This window comes from Accipiter gentilis, chromosome 14 (genome assembly GCF_929443795.1).
Source record: "Accipiter gentilis chromosome 14, bAccGen1.1, whole genome shotgun sequence".
Lineage (NCBI taxonomy): Eukaryota > Metazoa > Chordata > Aves > Accipitriformes > Accipitridae > Astur > Astur gentilis.
In genome coordinates, this window is record NC_064893.1 from 11922189 (window position 1) to 11940824 (window position 18636).

General features: G+C 37.0%; 1 protein-coding gene across 45 annotated transcripts in view; it reads right to left on the reverse strand.

The window, feature by feature from the left end:
- Positions 1-18636, reverse strand: part of CLASP2 (cytoplasmic linker associated protein 2) — a 152631-nt gene that overhangs the window by 53491 nt on the left and 80504 nt on the right. For all 45 annotated transcript variants that reach the window (XM_049816873.1, XM_049816892.1, XM_049816872.1 and 42 more), the window contains 9 exons: positions 15757-15849; positions 14982-15127; positions 13412-13547; positions 10078-10148; positions 7393-7452; positions 6085-6162; positions 5313-5480; positions 2947-3002; positions 1624-1794 (listed from right to left, as the gene is read on the reverse strand). In XM_049816873.1, the coding sequence (XP_049672830.1) occupies positions 1624-1794; positions 2947-3002; positions 5313-5480; positions 6085-6162; positions 7393-7452; positions 10078-10148; positions 13412-13547; positions 14982-15127; positions 15757-15849 (979 nt within the window). The remainder of the gene's footprint in view (positions 1-1623; positions 1795-2946; positions 3003-5312; positions 5481-6084; positions 6163-7392; positions 7453-10077; positions 10149-13411; positions 13548-14981; positions 15128-15756; positions 15850-18636) is intronic.

The window sequence follows — 18636 nt, forward strand, 5'->3', positions numbered from 1 at the left end:
TCTTTATTTCTGTTATTTTCCTGCATAAAACCACCATTATTTACTTCCCTGAAAACCTCAGTGGCCTCCTCAACCCTTGCTTACAAAATTCTGGGCATGAATCACATATTGCTTAAAATGTTCTGAAAGCAAACCAATACTCCAATCAAGAGCTAATTTTCTGTGAAACTCTTAACATCAAAGTAGTCCCTTCATTTCAGCAGCATAAAGACGACAGATTAACAGAGATGCTTTGTTTGACTTTTTTTTTCTTTCTATCACTGTCACTTTTACTTCCCACAACAGCTGAACTCCAGTTTTGTCCAAGATTCAGAGTATATCCTGTTGCACACCAAACCAGACCAGGCAACACCCTGATCTTGGAGAATAATCATCCCGCCTATATCAGGCTTCTAGGCATTAAGCTAGGAGGCACTGAGAATACCTCAAGCAATGGCCAAGAGTATATCTCCTCCACCCAGCAAAGTGAGCAGCCTAACTTTGGTGTCCCCACCTGCTACTCAGCAGGTTCTCTGACTCCCACCCCGTGGGCACTAGAGGGAGCCCAACACCCCGAATTACTATTTCAAGTAGCACATGTTCCTTTTAGTGAGCACTGCTCATGCTCATAAACTTAATCCTAAAATTGACGATGTTCAAACCATTCAAGCAGGCCCTGATGACAAAAGAATCAACTCAGGTAAAATAGTTTTTAACTTAAATTTTAAAAAGCAGAACCAAAAAACTTTGAAAACCGTAGCCTAAGTGTATCCTAACATCTCCCCAAACACAAGGTAAATCAGGACTACATAGTTTCTCTGCCTCTCATGATCATCTTCAGCAATACTAACATTAGGACGTGTCTCCTTGGTGATCTAGCTGGCACATAAGCTGAGAAGAAAAAACTAACAGTTTTGCGAACACTGAACCTCACTCCCCCCATTGCTACCCCTACAGTATGAATAACCTAAAAAGAACAAAAACATGCCCATATTCCTTTATCCTCCCCACTTAGTGGAGGTTCTAGCATCTACCACCACTATCAAATACTTTTTTCTGCACTCTTGTCATTTGTAGAACTTTCTATGTCTAGCAGCAACTATTCCTACCAATGAAGACTGTCACCTAGATAAAAACATACACACAGTTCCACCAATATGCTTAGGAAGAAATCTATGAAATCAAATGTTATATATTAATGTGTAAAACACTTCTGTACTACATGAAGAAGCCACCACTTACTGCCAGTATGTCTCTCTAGCATTGTAAAATAGTCAGCTAAAGAGCTGAGAAAAATGGAGAATCTAGAGTCTTAACACTCATTTCCCTATTACTTCTAGAAACAAAGCAGCCATGATCACCATCTGCTGTTAAGTGAAGGTACCTCTCCTTCCAATATTCCACTCCAGATTAACACATTTAAAGATCATAGTATGGATACATTCTTTGCATCGGCATTCTTCCAGCACAAGAAAAATAAAACATCTAGGAAAGTTGGTAACTTACTTCAGAACACCTGCTCTTTTGCAATACTTGAATACTAAGAATGATGCCAATTTTTCAAATGTAGAAGTATTTTCCTGTACTTTTTGATCAAAAACCTCAAAAAAATATTTCCCTGTATTGTAAAGATGTTTCCCTTACCTAGCGAAGCATAAGATCCTGGAGGCAGACCAGCTGCTGACAAGCGCCCAGCTCCAGCTGTCTGTCCAGCAGCATGGCGGGCCTTCGCACCTGCAGCAGCATTAACATCAATGTCACTGCGAGACCTTTGCAGAGTTCCTAGGCTTGGAACGCTTTTACTGCTGCCTGAAACTAGAAAATTAAAAATAGAAATAAATTTAGGAAATTAGTTGATAATGAATAAAATTAATTATGTTTAAAAGGTTAACATTTTCTACTACTGCAGCATACCTGCAAAAAGTACAGAAAACAATGTAAAAAAGTCTAAGTCAAGCTAATATTAAACAAAGTGTTGTTGAGGTTAGAAGCAAACTAGACCTGGTGTTGCTATGAAATTCAGACAAAGAACAGTTTATTTTACAGTAGTATTTATCTTCATACAGCATGAAACTTTAGCATTATTTAATACAAGCTATGTGCTCCCACCCTAGTACAAGTTACATAAAAAGTTCAGAATTATATGATTTATTACATTATTGAATGCTTCACAAACTTAAGGAAATCCACAGCACCCCTTGTGATACTGAGGGAAGATAATATTCCCACACTTCAGCTAAGATGAAGCCACAAGGAAGCTGAATGCATACCATGAATTGCTTTAGGGTCTAATCTTCTGTGAAGTATTTTTATATTCACTTCCAATTATTTACTGAATATTAACTGTTCAGTTAATTTTAACCATTGGTTTATGTCTTCAAAACTTTACTGGCCCGTAACAGTTTCTGTATGCAGAAAACAAGCACTCTAAATTACTGGCCGTTTGTAAAAGAGAGTTCAGTGATTTACTCCACAATAGTTACAAAGACATTATGTGAAAAGAGAATGAAGATATTCAACTGTGAAAACTCAAGACAAAATTAAACTCTTTGCATTACAAATCTGTGGGTTTTTGTTTTTTATAAAGAGCAGCAGCTACATGGGAATAGATAAAAGGTAAAATGATTCCTTCACTTCCAATTGCCATGTGCCTAATAATCACGAATAGACCATAGAATAATGTTTTGTTTCTTTGAGAGTGACTGCTCCATGACAAAACTCCAAGACAGATGATCAATTAATAGCAAATTAGGTCTTATACTTGCAACAACTGAAAACACATAAAATGTGAAGCAAGTACCAGGCAATCTTAGCTCCAGGTGAGTTTGTAGTGACACACACCATTATTCAAATTGGAAATAAGGTAAATGCTTAAGACAGTAAAATTTTAAGCTGCATTTAAAACTTTTAATTCAAAGAACGTGAAGAATAATTACTGTGCACTACCCTATATTGCAACCACGTTACCTCTGCCTGCAAGGCTTGCTGGGCTGGCTGCAGACCATTTAGAAGATAGAGGCCGACTGGGAAAAAAAAAGTCAATAAACCCAATAAGTTAAGTCTTATGTATCAGATCCAAAAGGCAACATATAATAAAATACAACAACATATAATAAAAGAGAAAAAAAAAAATCTTCTGTTCTTTTCTCCCCTTCAACCTTCTCAGCATATTTTAGAAAAAGACATTAAATACAGAATGGTAAGGAAAACACAATCATCTTCTCTTTTTGTATTTTATAAAGTTACGTCTTTATCACAAAGCATTAATCCTTTGGTTACCAATAGGCACACTTTGCTAACACAAAGTTCAGGCATTCCAGACTTGGTCACAGAAACATTTAAGGTGGTCAGTACAAGGTTTTAGCCACAGAGCTGATCTTATAAAACAGCCATCAAACAAAAATAGTGGGAGCTACACAAGAAGCTTGATTTACGAAAGAAATGTGAAGTAGTGTCTGCAGTAACAAGCAAAACAGGTGCACAATTCATAAGCCTCCTCCAGTGCTGTATCTCCCAAGAATCAAGTTACAAATTAAAAAGGAAAATGCTGTAACTTCTAAGCAGCTAGACTGAATTTCCCATTTGAATGTTAGACACTCCCACAATTTATAAAAAGAAAAAAAATCCCATGTCTTCTCCTCTATGTTTTCTCCCCATTTCCCTTTACTCTAACTGCAAAAATGGGTAGTTGCTGAAGCAAAATTGTTCTGTCTACTCAAGTTCAACTCTGAGTCCTTCCTTCTGCCTTGTTCAGAAAGGCAAAATGCAGTCAGAGGGACCAGGGAAAAGCAAAAAAAAAACACTATTAAAGCATGACACTTCATTCATTGATTCATATCTAGCCATCTAAACATTCACCTGATTGGGAAAGTTTGTATTTGCTGAAATAGTTGACTATTTCATCAATAGTCAAATTATAACCTGAGTCTAGAGTCTCAGCTTCAGTAAAAATAATCCCTCTCTAATTTTATAGAAAAAAGCTAAAGAAAAGAGATGCCTCATACTGTGTATTTATTTAGTTAGCTCAGATGCTCAATGATAATAGAGGTCAGTACCATTACCTAACTCCTCAGAGAAGATCATGTATTTGTAGCTTATTATGAATACCACCTGCTTTTCTGACACTACTACGTAGTGTTTTGGAGGTATTTTGCTGTAACTGAGTGGAGGAGGCCAAGGCAGACCTCCTGGGTGCATCCTGACCTTACACAAGTTGCTCCAAACAGAAGGCCCAGACAACTTCCACTGTCTATTGCAACTGGCATTTCATTTAAGCAGTTTCATATAGGTAGGCACAAGTCACCACATTGCTCTTATTTCACCACCCTCTTTAAAACTATTTTTGATCAATGATCTGCAAGAGCTCTAAGTTCAGAGGGTCGAAAGTCATGGAGGATCAGACTTCTAGGAAAACCATACCCGTATTTCCTAAGCTAGCCTATAAAGGGAGAACTCAGCATCTATCTTAGAAGGCAGAAATATAATTTTTTATTTTTAATTTTTTTTTATAATTACAAGTATCATTGGAAAGATAAGATAAGCCTCTGGTATTTAAGGCAGCAGCCAAAAAGAAAAAATTAACCTCCAATATGCTGGAAGCAGTCTCTGCTTTCAAATCAAAAGTGAGAAGACAAGTTCTCTGGCTGTGGAAATGAAGCATCTGAATTAAAATTTTAACAGGATTAAACACTTTGAGGAAGCTTTCTAGAATTTAAAAAAATCAGCACATACTACTACTATTTTACATCTCAACTAAAAAGCCAGTAGATTCTTTTGCTATTGGTACCTAAACAAACTTTAATCTATTCAGCTCAAGATTGTCTACACATCTTAATACACCACTGACTGCAGTATACACCTACCCTCTAGTAATTGGCAGAGCTGCAAAATACTGCTAATACATACTCAATACTGTGGAAACGGGGAAAAAAAATCTCCTATCTGAATGAATCTCACTGTTGATGTCTCTTTCTCATCCTTCTCAGTGAAAAGGGATAAAAAAAAGGAGTAACGCCATTATTTCTTTCCTAGACTTAGTCCTTGCACCAGAATGCTGGACATCAGTATGTGAACCGTGAAGATATTTTGGTGTAACTGAGGCTGTTAAGGAATATATGAATAAGAACAGTCTGCTAAAATCCAGTTAATGACTGCCCTTACCTTGTTGGGGTAATACTGTCATATAGCAAAAGACAATAAAAGTTTTTTTATTTAAAAAAAAGTGACAAAATACAATTACAGCTTTTCTGTACACCACAGAAGTCTGGCTCATTTGCTTTTGAGAAACAGTTTTTATTTATTAACAGGCCCAGAAATACTTAAGTGATCCTTACTTTAGGCTCTCCTGTGAGCTGGAGGATGACCTGTCTGACTGAGGGAGAGATGCTATACTGCCAGAATTCTTCAAGTAGGTCTGGAGGCTTCTTTGATAGGGCGGCTCAAGAGAATTGTAGAGAGTCTCAGCTTCACTAGGAAAGTGATTTCTAAGACCCAGATAAGCCCTGCAAAATGAGAATAACCACATATAATTGCTCTGCTTTCTTCATAGTGTGGAGTCAGGAAGGAAAGATTACAGAACGAACCAGGGATGGGAGGGAAAGGAACTCAGACTGAAAATATGTAATGCATACAATACTAGTCATCAAATCATAAAAAAACCCAAACAGCTACATTGACTGAATTAATCTTTTCAAAATAACATAAGTCCATCCTCTGAAATTCTCACATTCACTTACCAATTCTGTGGGGAAGCAAGAGAAATTCTTTTCTGACCTACTCACTAGTCAAAGCACTGCAGTTGTTTACAGACTTAAGGGGGGGGGGGGGGAAAGGGGGAAGAATGACTACATGCAGCAGTATTAACCATTATGACTCCTGTTTCAGTAGAATCCTCAAATGCTACATGACAGTATTATTTCCTTCAACTTCTAGAATGTCTTTTGCAAAAGAAACTAGACAGTAATTCAGGATTCCAAGAACAGAAACATCAATTTTCAACCTGTGTCCTCCTCTTCAGCCATCGTTAGCCGCTCACCTCCGATTAGAGCTTTCTATTGCTCATGTAAAACATACAATTTTTCAGAGCAAAACATAGTCAAAACTCACTTTCTTGCCTCCACTCTGGCTTCTGCATCAGCATCATGAATGCCCTTCTTGATTGTTTCAACCAAGACAGCTGCATGCCTAGAAGAAAGACATTCTTAATGCTATTTTGCTACTCCAACTTCTATTCTAAGTAGTAAAGTTTTACACTTTAATTAACATTTCTTGAAGTAAAATCCAGCCGAGATAGTAGTTCTTTCTAAGATACAACATAAACAAATGCTTAAGCATACTGATGACATAATTGCACCTTCTGTAAAGGTTTAGGTAAGCTTCCTCCTTCAATGTAAAAGAATTATCATCTACTTTTCAGACATACATCCACTTATGCTGAAAAAGTTATTTAGAAGTACCTTTCTTAAAACAGAAATGGAAGAAACTATTTCCCTTACTATATTAATAGTAAGAAAAAGGAAAAAATTAGAATTAGTAACTTTGCTTTCCTGGAAATTCACCTCTGAAAGCTTTTGGTGTGTGAGTTCTAAACCTCAACACATTCTCAAAGAACAGCAAAGCACCCATCAGAACAACCAAAAAACTGTGATGATAAACCGATTTTAATTCAAGACATGTTTGGTTTGTTTGGGGTTTTTTTAGTGTTTTGGTTGTTGGTTTGTGTTAGGGGGTTTTTGGGGTGGTGGTGTTTTGAGGGCTTTTTTAAAAATACACACATATACATTCTGACATAAATCAAGTGATCTCCCCATTGCTCCCTTTCTCAGGAGCACCTTGTGGGGTTGAAAGGTGACTATGGAGCTGGATGAGCTCCTCAGAGCCTTCTCTGGAGGCTCTGCAGTCACTTTGCTCTTACTTTTTGCTTACAGTATACATTCTGCAGACCTGATGCAGGTACTATTTTCCTATCTACCCAGAGAAGCTACAGTGTGCTCTTAATCATTACCAGAAAAAGTCCTCCAGCCTAATCCCACTTGCCTTCTTTCATGGTGAAGACACAAACTTCCTCCTTACAGGAGAAAAGGCAGATGCTTACCTGTGCATCTTTGCTGCACAAGACACATGACATAAGGGAAACTCTGAGAACGCATAGTACGCATTGCTCACATGTGGTATAGGAGAAGAGGCAGAGAGTAAGGAGAGGAGGAAAGATGAAATCAAGGCTGAAGCTTACAGCTCTCCTCCCCCCTGGAACTTGAATGAGCCACATGACCTGCTGTGCTAGAAAGGTTGTCTATGCTAGAAAGGTTGGCCAACACTGAACGACATAATCCAATTAAAAGATTCAATGAAAAGATTTCTGTTTTAAAATTCATCGGCAGTTTATTCTTGGGGAAAAAGTATACTGGCCCATACCTTTCCAATGAATGTGTTTGCCACTCTTGTAACAACAGGTCTAAAAATTCAAAGGAGCGCCTAAAAAGACAGAGCAAAAAGTTATAATTAATACTCATTTCTCTAACACGCTTGTGGAATAAACAGTAACTATATTCTTTCCCCCCGAGGGAAATAAATGCATAAAATAAAATACATTTACCCATCAAATGAGGACATTGGTTGCCTTATTGCAAAGTTAAAATATTCTGTATAGAAAGCAAACATGCAGGCTAACTAGACCTAAACTTCCATAAGTTTTATTCAGTTAACCATCTGTTGCTCAAGCCATGTTATTACACATATGCTACATTAGTTTTATTAGCCCCAAAAAACCAAACTGTGATGGTTTAACCCCAGCCAGCAACTAAACTAAGCACCACGCAGCCACTCACTCACTTTCCCCCACTCCAGTGGGATGGGAAGAATTGGAAACAAGTAAAACTTGTGGGCTGAGATAAGAACAGTTTAATAATTGAAGTAAATAAATAAATAATGATTATGACAAAGAAGAAGAAAAGGAAGATAACAAAAAGAGAGTGAAATATAATCCAAGAAATCAAGTGATGCACAACGCAGTTGCTCACCACCCGCTGATCGATGCTCAGTCAGTCCCCGAGCAGCAATCTACCCCTCCCAGTCAACTCCCCCCACAGTTTATATACTGAACATGACATCACATGGTATGGAATACCCAGTTTAGGTCAGCTGTCCTGACTGTGTCCCCTCCCCACTTCTTGTGCCCCTCCAGCCTTCTTGCTGGCTGGGCATGAGAAGCTTAAGTCCTTGACTTAATATAAACACTACTTAACAACAACTAAATCATCAGTGTGTTACCAACATTATCCTCATACTAAATCCAAAACACAACACTATACCAGCTACTAGGAAGAAAATGAACTCTAACCCAGCTGAAACCAGGACAAAGACAAAAATCAATAAAGTTTAAAAATTGTACAAAGCATAAAATCTTAATATATTTAAAAAAACAACCCCACAATACTTTAAAAATTCAGCTATTAAGTCACAACATAACATTTCCATGGCAGTGTCCTTCTGTCCCAAACACTTTTCCCACGCTTTCATCTGTCATTACCAAGTATGTAGCATAAAGGGAAGCAGGAGACCATTAGTACTGGGCTCTGCATATAGAAAGCACTCGTAAGGATTTGCTGGCTCTGTACCAACTAAGTTATGTAACCATATTCATTATTAATTGGGAATTCTTGACAATTTCGCAGACAGCCATTAGCAAAAGGCATACTCAAAAATATGTCTGAAGCTAGATCCTAGTGAACAAATAAAAGTGACTCAAATTAGGAAGGTGTAGATGAGTTTTCAAAAAGGTAGTGGACTCTGTTTACTGAAACTATTGCTTTTGTTGGTTATGTTGAATCTTTGAACTGTTCTGGAGGGGGCAGATTTCATTTTTGTTCTGCCCAGATCCTCTGGACACCAACAAGGCATGGCAAGAAACCCTGAAAGGCTTTCCACTATTATAACCACCCTAGTTTGTCTTTGTGTTTCCAAAAGAATAAAGTCAGTATGAAAACAATGCAATTTTGGCCACCTTCAGTGATGCTCACTGGACTGTGAACTGCAGCACCCAAGCCACCTACAGCCTAATGTTCCTCAGCAAAGCCACAGTAAGCAGAGGCACTGAAGCCCTGTGAATTGTTTTGCAGTGAAACCAGAAGTTATGACAGGTCAGCGTAATCTGGGTTGAGATAATACTTGCTTGGGATGTAAAGACAGCTTAGACTCAGAGCAAATAGTTTAGATGCTCAAGCTATTTTTTGCATACACATAGCTACATCACTTTCAGAGCTAGTGTGGGTCCAGAAACAGCGTTAACTGCTTTTGTGAGATTCTGTGCAGGAAATGACACTCTGTCAGGAATCAATTAATTTTGTCAAGAGCCAATCCAAGTGTTCAAGTTTCATGTTCTTGGAAAAAGCAACATGCTGAAGATGTACCTCGGTTGTTAAACATGACAACACATTGATCCACCACGTCCTATCTAAGGTAGCAGCCACTGTCTCAATCCCACAGTCCCCAGCATGGTAGGTTTATTATTTTGGGCACACTATCAGACAGCCTAGCTCTGTGCAGTCAAACTGCATTGCACAAGAGTTATGCAGTCCTCCTGACATCAGGAGAACAAGCTGCTGGCCCACACCACATGCGGCATGCTGTAGTACTTCAACAAAGAGCTAACTTCACTACGCCTATCAGGTCTGGCCCTAACAGTGACTAGTAGGCTCAGGCTAGTTCTTCGCGAAGACGTGCGTATCTGTTTCATGCTCTCTCAATACCTTTGTTGTTTATTCTCATTAGACTGGGTAACACAGATTCAACTACAGCTTCCCCCCCTCTTCTGGTTTTAAATCAGAAGGTACTTTTTCCAATCAGTGTTAGGAACATTTTGAACTAGAAGAAATTCTGCAGGATACAGCGTACATCCCCCAATACAGCAGAAAGTACCATTCCTCAACAACACCCAATGTAACTGTGCTGAAATTCATTTTTGTAGTGCACTGGATAACACAGATTTGTGTATTCAGAGTTAATGGCCATAAACCTTCAAATATGTTTATTTTCAACATATGACCGCCATATTTGAAAAAAACAACAGCTTTAATAATTTACTATTTATAATGTACTCACCTTCTAACTGCAACTGATTTTGAGGTACAGTTGCTTGTTATTAAAGGTATGAGTCGTGGCACATGAGTATGCTAAGAGAAGAGGGCAAGAGGGGGGAAGAAAAAAAAAAAGAAAAAAGGACAAAGCAATTAATAACAAAAGCATTCCTGAATTTGTACTGTACTAAGTCAAACAGAATTAGCAACATAATAAAAATTGCAACCATTTAAAACACTTACTGAAATGAAATGTAGAATACTATTAAATAAGAGATTGCTGCTGGCACATCAATTGATTAAACCTATTTTCTTCCAGAAGGTCAAGCAGAAAGCACTTCTAATGCCATCAACAATCACATCACAATATGCAATATTTAGCTCAGAAGTCATATATGAAGGCTCAAACGTAACCGTCTCAAGGGAGTTGTAAGCTGATGTTATTTTAGTTTTGCCACAGAAAAAAAGTAACAGACATAGCAGTCTTAAAAATCAGAGTTATGGAGCAAAAAGTAAATCAATCTGAAACTATGGGCATTCTTTTAGAGATCAATACAATTAGTGCTACAAAGACCAAATTCCTTTTAATGCAGGATATGTCAATAAAGTAAAAGCACTGACATGTAATATAAGCAAGCTTATGTATATAATCTATATGGAAACACCCAACATACTCATATGAAAAGGAAATTCTGGAACTACCCTTTAAAGTGGATAAGATAAACTACATAAAATCCAAATGCAATACTTTAATTCAGAATTAAAGCTGCCTTACTTCAGCTTATCTTAACTAATTGTAGACACAAAGTATTAACGTTTTAATTCCGAGTAAGAGTAACATGGTTCAACAAATCCATTTTCAGTTCATTTCTTTACTCCTTTCTTCATTAAATGCATAAGATAACTTCTAAAACAGTCCCCAATACAGTGTGAAACTAAGCTGTGAAAAACTGCTTAAAAAGTACAGTACTGAACAATTCTTAGCATCTCATGTATCATACTTTCTCCTTAGGTAACTATTGTTGCAGGATATAAACACACAAATTACCAAAAAAGCAGAGAGATAATTATCAGCTCTCAGAGTACTGCCAACTTCAGAATTAGGAGGGAATTAATCCCAAAATCTGGAAAAGCCTAACAGTTGCATTTGTTTGTACTGATATACTTTTAAACAGGGGTTTAGAGGTTTTGTTTGTGTTTTGCATAGTTTTCAAACTGAAAAGTGACACATGACTGCCAGAAAGAGAACAATAAGCAATATCAGGGGAAAGAATAAAATGTTTTTACAGATGGAGAAACCTGTATGTTCCAAGTCTTTGGAGCTATTGACATTGTAATTTCCAGAAAGTGTTTTGCAAAGGAATCAAAGCCTCAGGCTTGCTTTTTTTCGGCTTTGAGACTGCACATTTCATCTGTTACACCCCTCTGAAGCTGTAATGATACGCGCTTCCTCCCAACACACCTTGCAGCTCAATAGCCCAACCTGAATCCCACCTCCCTCTGGAAAAGATTTTCTGCCACCCTAGCATCTCATCATGATCCCACCTCCTGCTTTTTTTTTTTTAAAATTGATTTCCTGATTTACTAGGAGTCAAGAAAGAAAAATCAGACTACAGTATAAGAATTATCTGGAGAAGAAATATGAAATCCAATAAAGGCACAAAGATGAAATGGAGCTCTTCAATATCACTAGTATAATACAACCTCCCTCTTTATGCAGACTCACAGCAATTAGATACTAAAGCACCAGGATCCGAACTGGCTGTCAGTGGATTCTAGTAGGAGTTTCTGAGCAAAATGCTGACTCCAAGAGCTGTAATGGCTTGGGCGCTAAATATTCAATGCATCACACACTCCCTGACCAACTCTCATTTAGTCCAAAGGATAAAAGTCCAAAGGAGTGTGGGGCTGCACTTTGTTTGACTCTTGATATTGACTTCTTTCTTTTTCCACTGAAACCTGAATTTTCTGTTGGAACACCTTCCATGAGCCATTTATGGATTGGGTATTTGAACACCATGGATAGGATTTTCTTGATTCTATGCTTCCAATCTATTATGTTAAATTACAGCTAAGAATAACAGAAGTTTAAACAAAATCAGGGCAGCTATAGCCGATGTGTAGGCTTTTCTCCAACTGAGCTGAACTAATAAAGCCAATTTATTAGTATCAGTGAATTTTTATTTCATGCTGTTTTTCTGCTGCTTGATTTGGCTCCTGTAAACAACAAGACAGGGTTAATTTCTTACATGCCTGAGCTCATCTAATACTAGCGCAAATGTTAGTCTTCTCTTACAACTTTAATCATCCTGCATAAGGGGTACTCCTGCACTCTCAACTCTGTGCCATTAGCCATCTCACAGTACATTGCAAGAGTCTGGGGAAAAAATGCCAGTGGATCTTAGCCCGTGTGCTGATGTAAAGGTAATGCAGAAGTCTCAGAGCACATTCTCAGAGGCATGGGTAGGCAAAGTACAGATTCCAAAACATACTGAGGATGGCAATAAAAGGTGTGAGTGATTAAACCACTTAAATTGTTGGAAAAGTACAAAATTTAAACACAGATGAGATCATAGTGAATAGCAGGAAGTGCCTAGTATTAAGAACACTGCAGCTTTTAACGTAGAAACTACACGCAACCTCCCACTTTTATTTGAAACAAAAATATCAGTACAAGTCCCAAAAATCTAGCTAAACATCTTGCCTCTGACACCAGTCAGTAGCAGCTGCTTAAGGAACAGACAATAAAAAACAGCTAGTATACAGCATTTCCCTCTTCTATATGCTGTAGCTCTAAGGACTCAGCTTAGAAAGTTCTTAAACCCAAGGATTAAAATCTCTATTGGGCTTTTCTTCCGTGAATTTATGCTTTCAGAATGGTCCACTTATTTCTGGCCTCTTTCAACATTTTATCATTAATTCTATGGGTCAAATTTATTTTTATTATATTTTGCGGGGTTTTTTTATAAAAATAAATAGTTTTGTTGTTTGTTTTTTTAAAAAAATTCTTACTAGCTTCTTGACTACTAGCTTAACTTTGTGTTTTCCAAAAAGGCAGTTAAAAGCAGTTACCCTTTGAAACACACTTGCCTTTTTACAATTAACACACTAAAAAAACCCCACAAACCCAAACAAAACCACAAAACAAACAGACTTGCTTTTCATAATTATTCCTCCATCTTTACTTTGGTAATGCTGCCACTTGGTTTCAATGGTAAGTAATATTTGTCCACCTGTGAGAAAAATTACTTCTCCAATAAAGAATGATATAGAATACTGTATTTCAGAATTGTTATTACCTCTGCTAAGAGCCACCACCTGAATATTCCTAGCAAGCAAAGTGAGAGAAGAACACCTACCCGAATAATGAATCTAATGGCTGCGCACCCAGAAGTTGCCATCACTTTGGCGCTGTTGGGAACCAGATTAAAAAGAGTAGGCACAATAGCTTCAGCGCCATGATCAAACTTGTTTCCCAGAACAGTTGAGAGATGGCTGTTTAGGAAAAAGAAATAAAACTTGTTAAAAAAAATTAATTTCTTAATCTTAAAATAACAAAGTTCACTGTACATTTTAAAGATTTATCCTTCCAAACAACAGAATTTATTAGTTTAATGATTTTCAAGTCCTGGCCTCATTGGAAATGTGGGATTTGTGGAACGTTTTTGTTCTTTAGCAGACACATTAAGAGGCTGAAGACTATTAACTTTTTCTTGTAATTAAAAACAAATGCCACATTTGAAAGGCTAAAAATCTCATGTCCACATAAAATATCGTAGTATTTCTTCTTTTTAACACACTTTTAGAGTATATCTATCTAAAATCTTATGGCAATTATTGTTTGAGATTTTCTCCCTTTGGAATGCAGGCAGAACTACTGAATTTATCATAATTAGCCAACCATAAAATTTGACTCCCTTGCTTATTAAAGGTTATGGTTTTAGTTTTAACAAATATACAAACACATACAACAGACAGTAATTTAACTGTCCAGTGGTGACAACAAACACTTCTTCCATGCAAAGAGACTATATAAAAAGAATTTGCAGTCAGCAGCGAACGACACATCAAATATGTCTAAGTTTTAGGGATCAAGAAAAATTCCAGGCTTTTAGGCCTGGATGAGGACATTTACACAGTACTTTTACACTACTCCTGACTTCACGTTAGGAAAGGTTAGCATTATTTTCTCAAAGCCTCGATTTCCCTGGCAAGAACAGCTGTATGCTCCAACAGGTCCTATGGTCTGTTCAATCAGGAGACCAGAATAGCAAGGGTGAACTCTGGGGCATATCTGTTCCAGATGGCCACTGAAAATCAGTGGGTACATTAATGTCTTTCCAGATGAAAAAAAAGCCATGGAAAACATGGAAGGTGGAAAGACTACTCTGGTGTAAAAATAAGGCTTTTTCTTGCTGCCCTTGAATTTATTGAGTCCCCAGATGGTAAGGCTGAATATCTTATTTCTGTTCAGCCACAACTTCTAAAATTATCATGGACATGAAAGGTATTATCTCACCAAAATGTACAATGTTCAAACCACTACAGGGCAGCTCACTTCATTATTACAAGCAGTCACAGTAAAGTGCTGTGCCATTCACCCAACCATAACTGCTCCTAAGTCTAGCCCCCAGTACTACAGTATTACTTACAGCCATTTATATTAACTTGCACTAAGTACTCGGTGTAATGATGGTAACTTGTTCTTCATATACCATCCGTTACAGGATTATCAACTATGTATATCACCTAAAAACCCAAATTCCTTTAAATGTTTCTTTGGCTTGAGATGCCGACTTGACTCTTTATCAGTCGTAGTGTATAGCAGCCCAACAAGATAAACTTTTCTGAAACACTGATAAAGCACCTTTAAGTCAAATTCATACTAAAATCTACCAATGTACACAAACACACATGAACTGTACTTACGCTACAGTAATGCATGCTTCTCTAACCACCTGGGATCTGAGATCCTTGGCTGACAGCTTGAAAGCACCATCCAACAACCGTAAATGCTGAAAAAATCCATCATACTGTGCAGCTCCAGCAACAAGCAACGACCGAACTTTCTTCAGCTAAAAAATTTAAGGCATTTAGTTTAGGACACTACCAATATGCATTTCAAACTAAAAAAGTAACAACTTCATTGCAAAAATGTACATAGGCATGTCTTTAAAGCAAAGCATCATTTTGAAATATATGGCAGTAGTAATTTAAACAACTGTAAAAAAATCTATTAAATTCTAGATCCCAGTCTGCAAATATATGAATACATAATTCTGTTCACATACCTGTTTCAAACACTAAGATGCCATAAACCTGATAAAAAAAAATTTAAGTGCTATGTACACACAAAGACTTCAATCCTGCGAATGAAACTTATTATAGCTGCACATAAGAGGTACTAATGCTAGCAGTTTACCTGGAGAACATATAATTTTGCAAAAATGCCAACTGAAACATACATGATGGGTTTTAGAAAAGCGTCCACTTCAATGTCAGCGAAAATGTATTTCAGCCTTCTTAAAATACTTGCTCAAACTTATCTGGTATACAGATACTCAAGATTTAAAAATTAAAATGAAAATTTATTATTTGATTTTCTGGAGTGTAATTACTTCAAGAAAAAACATTTTCAAATATCTAGCTGCCTGTGCTTTATGAAATACACCCACCCAAACCTGAAACCAGATAAAAAGTTTACCGCATTAGTTCGTTGATCCCAATCATGTTTGTCATCTGAGAGAATTTCCCTGATTTTATTCAACGTTTCTTCAAGTTCTCGACTAGAATAGATCTGAAGTATTAAAAAAATTAGAAAATTTATATTGTTAATATCCCAGGTAACCTGATGAAGGAAAATAGCTTGAAAAGACTGAAAATACACTTCTAATTCTGAAAATCTTGCCCTAAAAGTTCCACAGAACTGTATGTATAAAACAGGCATTTTAAGGCAAAGCTTTGAGGATATCACTGAGCAGTGAATATTCATTAAAAGAAAAGCTGAAGAATCAACATTTTCCTCAAGATTTCACCTTCCACCTTTGTGATGAGCTAATCATATCCAGAATGTCATTAATTCCATTTAAAAAAAAAAAGTAATTCAGTACGAGCAGAGGAATTTAGATAACCTGCTGCAATATCATTGCAATTCAATTTCATTTCATACTCACTACTAGAATGAAACTCAACCAACAGATTTTAACCTCATGCAACTCTTTTGGGACAGGGACTGTCTTCCGCATTACAAGAGCACATGGCTCTGTGAGGACCTAAGTGGGCTGCTAGTCAACACTAAAATAAATATTTGTCTGAAAAATAAATTAAAAACTTCCATAACTTTTGTATGTATTACTGCTCCAAGCCCACCATTTACTAACTTATGCAGTCAGTAAATAAATGTAAGGGGCAGCCTCCAATAGGAGTTCTCTTCTCACTACACAGTAACTCCAGCAAAATTGAAACCTGACCAATCTAACCATGCATCAGTCACTATTTGGTAATACATTAATGAATGCATTTATTGATAACTGTACACACACAACAAAGGATTTCTAAAGAAGAAAATAAAAAAATGAGTCATAAAAAGTATTATTAACATCAGATATAGACTGACCTCCCTTCTATTCTCCTGGGCATAAGCCACAGGATGCTCTTTTCTGCTTCCACTGCATATGCAAAATTTAAAGGGTTTTTTCCCCTACATTGAGAACAAGTTGAAGAGTATATGAAGCAAATTACTAAGCAGAAACTTATCTGGCCAAAGTATTTCCAGCTAAAGATTTCCAATTTTTTGTATCAAAAGTTGTTTACATAAACATATCAGGCAAAACTCAGTTGCTCATACAGCGGCATCTGGTACCATCTGCCCACATCCAAGACATCCACATGGGGCTGGCAGATTTGATTTGGGACTTCAATGAAAGTCATACCCTTCTAGAGTGAAAGCTGGAGGCCAGCATGATAACTTACACAGCACCTAAATACTAGTGCCTGATGCTCCCTCACTATTTATTTAAGGCCAAGACATAATTTTTGTATGTGCAAGAGCACAGAGCACATAGAGAAAATAAGGACCAGTGGTTAGGACACCTTGCTTTGCATGAATTGCTAAAGACCTTTGACACTGGTCTCTTGAACACAGATCTGCATGTATATATGCATCTTTTATTTTATTGTAAAAAGATTTAGGAACATCTTTCTTCTGATCCACAGTTAAGCTGAATGTGTATTTTCTAGAAAATACCTTATTTTCCTGGGCAACTTGAAATTACTATAAGACTTATTCCAAACACAGTCTAGTTTTCCAATTTCCTTAGCATGAAATGAATTTCACTTACAATAGATACGGGACCTTGACTCTATTGACATCTACTTTTATTCCAGTGCTTTAACAGAACATGGTTATGGAGGCCTCTAGATTTCATGCTGGAATATTGAGGAGGTGGAAAACATCCAAGCTCTAAAACACCTGCATATCTGGTTTGTAGAAATCGCTTCAGAAAGACACGAGTTAGTACACCTAGGCCAGCTTCACTATCATGTGGAGAACAACTTCCGAATATGCTTTACCAATAAAATTTAAACTTTTATTACCACACAGCTGTGTAAGCTTTTCCAGGGTACATTGTGGAAGCTGCTTTGCAGTTCTATACAGGGGACACAACTGCATCCATAAAAAACAAAAAGCTATTCTTTATGATTACTGTTTTCTTCTTCATTAGAAATCAATAAACATCTAATGCATAACTTACTTAAAAAGAGTAAATGATTTAATGAAAACAGTGGGTCCAAGTGTAACAGACTTTCTACTCCACTGTCTGCAAAATTGAACTTGAGTTTTGTATCACCATTATATATACTTGGAGAATATGGTACTTGTTACACAACACTAACTTACTCTAACAGTAATTCTATAGGCATCGTTCTATTAAGAATAAATATTACGTGTGTCTCGGTAAGCATTTTTACCAAATTAAATTTCCATTATCAAAGAAAATTCTTATTTTCCTTTCAAGAGTGGAAGGAAGTAGTCACTAGTTAACTAAAGATGCAATGTCCTATTATGGTGACCCTAATGCCATCAGAATTTGTGACACAATTCATCCTCCTCAGGCTCCCCCCTTTACCATCATCCATCTTTCCTACGTCTCCTTTACAATTCAGGGCTTTAACTTACAAAAAGCTAACTCTACAAGAGGAATGGCAAAAATCTCTCTGCCAACTCAGCAGCCTATGCCAGCTTATCACAAGGAAGTGAAGCGTACCACCAAGGGAAGCAGCCTGTCTGTTATCAGAGACCATGTGCTATAGTTCCCACCACAGGATTAAAACATGCTAGGCAACAGACAAACACAGAAACAACATGTACTATGGGTTTGTCTGCCCTACTTGCATGCCTAGGCAAATAATTTAATTTTTTCTTTAATTACCTGGCACAATCAGAATTAGACCCACACAATTTCTGCTATTCAAATTGGCATTGTAATGAGGAATTTAATGAATGGCATAATTTTATCTTGTCATGAAATTAAAACTGTAATTCCACTGAAAAATCCCAAATTGTCAAGGTTGTCCATACCTA